This window comes from Ictalurus punctatus, chromosome 21 (assembly GCF_001660625.3).
Source record: "Ictalurus punctatus breed USDA103 chromosome 21, Coco_2.0, whole genome shotgun sequence".
NCBI lineage: Eukaryota > Metazoa > Chordata > Actinopteri > Siluriformes > Ictaluridae > Ictalurus > Ictalurus punctatus.
This window is the reverse complement of record NC_030436.2, coordinates 2,989,400-2,995,399: the sequence shown is the minus strand read 5'-3', so window position 1 is coordinate 2,995,399 and position 6,000 is coordinate 2,989,400. Positions and strand designations below refer to the sequence as shown.

Sequence of the window (6,000 nt, the reverse complement as noted above, 5' to 3'; positions counted from 1 at the left end):
TGTTCAATTTCCGCCGCCGAGTTCACGGTGTTCGGTTTCAGAATGTCGTTCTTCTCTCATTGTATAGTCTTGTGTTTCTGTAAAAGTTACGTTCATTACCTGTGGCAGAAACATAATTCTATAGATTTGAAAGAAAAACTTCTAGATGTCCTATTAACAATATACCAGCAGCCCGGTTCTCAGCATCGTGTGCGATTTTCCCAACACACACTTGACTTATACCTTAGACGTACATTCATACAGATCACATGCATGTACACCGAGAGGTGACTTACTAGAAATACTCTAGTGAACATGTCAATCGGCAAGTTGACCCCAAAACCTCCATGCTTTATTTTTAAAGAAGGGATTGCGTTACATGACACACATACAGTCGTTTCAGTTATACAGCAAAATTAGAATTTTTAAAATATTTTTTTATAGATAACCGAAATTAGAGAAAATTCTGATTATGAGGTACAGTACATGAAACTCCCAAATGATCCCTCTTTAGATGTCAAGAACTTCCACACAGATAAACAGAGACTCGGTGTGTAGTTATGAGTAAGAGCCATACGCTTAATTTCCTATTCTTCTAATTCAAACCTTGCGTAAAACACAACCGAGATAGAATAATACGCAATGACGCGCATTTTGAATTGTCTTTTGTAAATGCCGAGGGAAAATGCCGTCTTTATTAGTTCAGAACCAATTTATAAAAAGACAAACGCCAGTATTCCGGCACGTTTCCCTTTTCATTTACTAAGTGCTCCGACACCAAAAGCCTTTTATAATGGAGATATGGAGAATATATAGAATAGAGCAGAGGTTTAGGTATGACAGAATGAGAAGTACATGGAATTATTGCATGATCTGATTGGTGGTAACAGAATGAAAACCCCTTTATCCTTAAAACATGGCTATGCTTCAGCGGTTGTTGGAAGAACTTGTACATACAAAGTCTTCGTGTTCAGACTCTTCAGAGACGTCTCGGTGAATTCTGAAATAAATAAAGGAAAAAAATCTATTTATATATATATATATATATATATATATAGAGAGAGAGAGAGAATTGTTCTGCAATAGGCATCCAAAACAAACAGCTGTTTAAACTGAACTATGATTGTTCGCAAATATCAGGCATTCAGAGCTTTAATGGTTACAGCAATAGTTTGGCCAAAAGTGAAAGTTAGACAATTGCAGGTGATCATCCAGGACATGTTCGTTCCACTGAGAATAATGAAAACTGCCTGAAAAGGATCTCTTTGGGTTCAGTACCGAGTGTTCATGAACAGAGTGAATACTTACACTGTATGAAAGACGTGCTGATAAAGGCTTTGAAAGGTATTTCTAAGACAAATGTAAAGACTGAATTCAATATCTATGTATAAATCTATTTTTAATGAGTAGGTTTTACTCAACAACAACAACAACAACATTCCCCCAAGCAAGTCATTTTCATTTAAAAGCAGTGTGGAGCTCAGTGTATTTATCGCACAGATTCTGAGTAGCGCCTCCTCGTGAAGCTGCTTGAAAAGATGCCAAGAGTGTGCGAGGCTTTTTAAAGAACTTTTAAAAACGTAAATCTTCTCTTGGGTGCTGCATAATTCCATGAGCGTTATTTCATAGTGTTAATGTCTTCACGGTTATTCTGAGATCAAAGTAAAAGGAAGAAAACCTACTAAGAGTAAGGCGTGGCCTAACTTTTGATTGGCTGTGCACATGAAAGAGTAGAATAAGTCTGTAAAGAATTCGATACAGATCTCTTATCATTAGAATGAGTTCGCATGTATAAATCCACCTTCATATTCTGGATCACCCAAGAGTTATTTATTTATATTTATAAATAAAAATCAGTGCAATTAATGTGCGAAGCAATAAATCTGCAGATCATATTACACCGTTTTAAAAATCTTTAGATGCCTAAACGTGGAACATTACTAAAAGTGGGTGGTTTTTACGCTCATGCGGGAGGAAGCAAGTGGTCAGATGTGCACTTCACAGGAAATAGACAAGCCGTGATGATAAACACGGAGATGCAGAGGCACCAACACACCGATTTTGGTGTGAAGTGAGACGTGTTCAATCGCTTACTCGTAAAGCTTCAGTGACTGCTTTATTCTGGTCAGAGTCGCTGTGGTTTAAATCACAAGTGTGCGAGTACCAAGTCAGTCCTTCTGGGATTTTGCGCTCGCAGAAATGAACGCAAAAAATCACGGAAACTCCGGAATACCCGGAGGCGCTCGCGATCGTTCGAAAGTACGGCGGATTTGAGCCGAGACGCACGGTGTGACGTAATCACAGCATGCATTCAGCCAAAGCCCTCTTCGGTTCACGTGCGTCGGACATGAACACGGCTTAAAAGGTCTCATTTACCGACAGACATCTCCGCAAAACAATTTCATTCGATCGCGATTCCGCCAATTCGAGTAGTTTTCCGCCAAAAAAAAAAAAAAAAAAAAAAAGCACAAATAAACTCCTCAAATTGCATCGCAAATTGTGAAGAAAAAAAAAAAGCCACAACAAAATCAAGCATTTTCGGCCGCAACAATCACAAAAAAAAAAAAAAACTCAGCGCGGATCTGTATGGACTGATCTGCTAAGTTCATATAACGGACGTGGACGGAGAAGTTTTACTGCAGGAGTGGGCGAGATTGGAAAGAATTCCCCCGGGAGTCCACTGCGCTCTACACTCTGCTTTCCTGAGCGCAGTGCTGACACTACAACTGGCTTCTTCTGCCTCATTGTTTTTTCCCCCCCAAAAGGTGTCGAGATGTCTTTTTGTCCGTTTTTATCGATAACAGTGTCTCACAGTGTCGGAGGACAAATGTTCGTGCTCGCACGTGTGCAGCAAGTGGGACAAGATTTCTTTTCTTTTTTTTTTTTTTTAGCCAAATGATTGCCAATCTATCTACTATTTTTTTTATTATTTAGTAAAGCCTAAACATTAGCAGTCAAGAAGGCAGACATCTTCAGTTAGAAAGAAAGAACTAGGATTAGCATATGGAGTCTTTGAGCAGGCAAAGAGTCATATTTACATCTGTGATCAAAATGACTCAACCCCCTATCGCAAATCAGGTTTATTGTCAAAAATGTACAGACTTTCAGCTGTTTGAAAATGAACAAACCAAACACAAGCAAGTGCAACACCTGGTGCAACTAATGAAGCCCTTGATTATATGCATCAGCTGTGCTTGAGACAACACCTGCTTTGCATATTTGTGCTGTTGTGAGGGATTCTATTCAGGGGGTGAATCATTTTGAAACTGGAGGAGTCATTACAGATTGTATTTTCAGTTGAATTCTGGGGAAAAACCACTTGAAGCATTCGTTGTGTCGAACTATTTCAAATCGCTTTTGTTCATCGCAAACAGCTGAACGTCTGAACGTTTCGACAGGGAACCTGATTTGCACTGGGGGTTGGTTGAGTCATTTTGATTGCAACTGGATCTCCAGGTCAGCTTTGACTGGCTACACGAAAAAAAAAAAAAGCTTCAGGGAAGTGACCCACTTTCAGCGAGACGCCAAAAAAATAAAACGCATACTTCATTATTACATGGCTGTGGACGGAATGCTGACTCTCAGAGCACTCAGATGCTGTTATTAAAAAAAATAAAAATAAAAATAAATAAATAAATAAAAAAGGGGGGAATTAAAAAAGGGAATATTTTATACTTGTTTATGGATTTGTCGTTCTTTCATTTTAGATAAAAGAGGGGTGAAAACTCAAGTGCTGCCGAATACTTAAACCGTTAAATATGAAAGCAGAAAAATATATATAATATTATTACATAACTAAAATGTTTTTACAAATTACAAAAGTAAAATAAGAAATAAATAATACTTCTAACAAAAAAAAAAAAAAAAAAAAAAGTGCTAGAGAAAAACAACACATTGTCGGATTCACCATTAATCTACAGAACTGCTTAAAGATGCCCGAGTAAATAAGACCAGAAAAAGCTAAGCATAAGATAAACAAACAAGATACTTATTAGACTGCCCAAGTAATTAGGAGGCATCTTAAAGCTCATCACCCCCCCCAGGAGACACTGTAATTCAGCAGATTATGGAGAAAATCCCTCACAATACTTGGAAAGTAGGAGCCATTGTGCTCGCTCAGCCCTCACGTGTCGCACTAATCGTCCGCACGCACTGAGCGCTTCAAGGTCACGCACTCTCTCCTTCATGTCTGTTTTTATTGTCGTAATAACAACCATCATTTCGTCGGTTTGAAAAAATATTGGGAAATAATATTACACAAACAAGATCATTCTCCCCGTTAATGTAATGCAACAAGAGTACATTTTTAGTTACTTAAGATGTGGAGGAGTATACTGATTAAGTCAACATAAGACGCTAATCATCAAGGGATGACTACAATTAACACTAAGTACATGTGACACCACACCCTCTTCGTTATATAGTGCACTAGATTAGTGTTATGCCTTTTAACACTTAATGACTAAACTCATAATGTAAATGAATCACCCCACTCTTTAAATTCAACGATTTTCCAAAGTAGTGTCCAAATGATGATGAAGATGCAGAACACCCATAATGCACTTGTGCAGTTGATAGAAAAAAAGAGAGCGTTTTTCAGACACGGGGACTGTGTGCTAGGAATGTATACAGTGCCTTGTTTACAATATTCAACCCCCTTAAAGGTCGTCAGTCTCATCTGGATTACAAACGACGCCCGGATTGTTCCAGCCAGTATTGTTCTTTTGTTTATTTTAAATAAAACTGTGGTTATCTTTAAGAGTGTATTTGGTTTATGGAGAATACTGGCTGCAATATATGCGAGTGTCATTTGTAAGCTAGACGAATCTTTCGAAAGGCACTGCACAAGGATTTCCGAAACCGCATAAAATCACTATAATGATGCAGGTCACGGTCTAGGATGAAAGGAAAAAAAGAAATTAAATGGACACCCAATGCAGTTGATGAGGTGAAGATATATGTTTGGTCTCTACAGTTAACAATGAAGTCTATCTCTCCTAAAAATCCTTTCTGTAAAATCTGATGAATTCACATACCTGCTTCAAATAACATTCATCTCATAAAAAACAAACAAACAAACATTTTGCAAAAAATAAAGGCAAGTCCAACATTTCAAACCAGAACCAGACCATATATAATCATCTACATTACTTCCAGGTTTCTGATACAATGATTATGTCCGGATTTGAGAGGTGGAGACCCCCACGGGTCTGTGACGTGCAGCCAGCGGGTCCATGATATTTTAGAAAGTTTGCTACAGTGGTAGAAATCACAACCCACCATTATTAAGATGATTACATTTACCATCGAGTTCCTCTACATACAGTTGAGGTCATAAGTTTATATACGCCTTACAGAATCTGCAAAATATTAATAATTGGGGAAGGAAGAAGGAAGAAAAAAAGAAAAAAAAAAAAAAAAAAAAAAAAGAGGGATCAGAATATTTGCATTTTGTTCTTCGGAAAAATCCTCCAGGTTCTGCGCGTTCTTTACTTTTCCAGCATCTGCATATTCGAGTCCTTTCCGACAGCGGCTTTACAGTGTTCAGATCCGTCTTTTCAGACTGAGGACGGCGGAGGGACTCGTATACGACTATTACAAAAGGTGCAAACGTTCACCGGTGCTCAAGAAGGCAACACGATACATTAAGAGCCAGGGGGGTGTAAACTTTTGAACAGGATTATCAGTGTAAAGAGTTATTATTTAGTCTTCTATGAAACATGTAAATATCTTATGTAGCATCAGTACTACATGGAAAAAAAAAAAGATCTTTAAACAAAACTTACACTGATCCTGTTCAAAAGTTTACACCCCCTGGCTCTTAATGTAGTGCGTTGCCTCATTGTGTACGAGTTCCTCAGTCATCCTCAGTGTGAAAAGACGGATCTGAACATCATACAGTCGCTGTTGGAAAGGGGTCAAATAAGCAGAAGATGCTGGAGAAGTAAAGAACGTGCAGGAGGAACGTCCTGGAGGATTTTTCTGAAGAACAGTGGACAGTTTAACTGCTCAGGACGAACA

General features: G+C 38.3%; 1 protein-coding gene across 2 annotated transcripts in view; it reads right to left on the bottom strand.

Moving 5' to 3' along the window:
• Positions 1–309: 309 nt before the first annotated feature.
• iars1 (isoleucyl-tRNA synthetase 1) overlaps positions 310–6,000 on the bottom strand; it is an 80,900-nt gene continuing 75,209 nt past the window's right edge. For both annotated transcript variants that reach the window (XM_053674201.1, XM_017450156.3), the window contains exon 34: positions 310–979. In XM_053674201.1, coding sequence (XP_053530176.1) covers positions 900–979 — 80 coding nt within the window. In that variant the 3' untranslated portion in view covers positions 310–899. The remainder of the gene's footprint in view (positions 980–6,000) is intronic.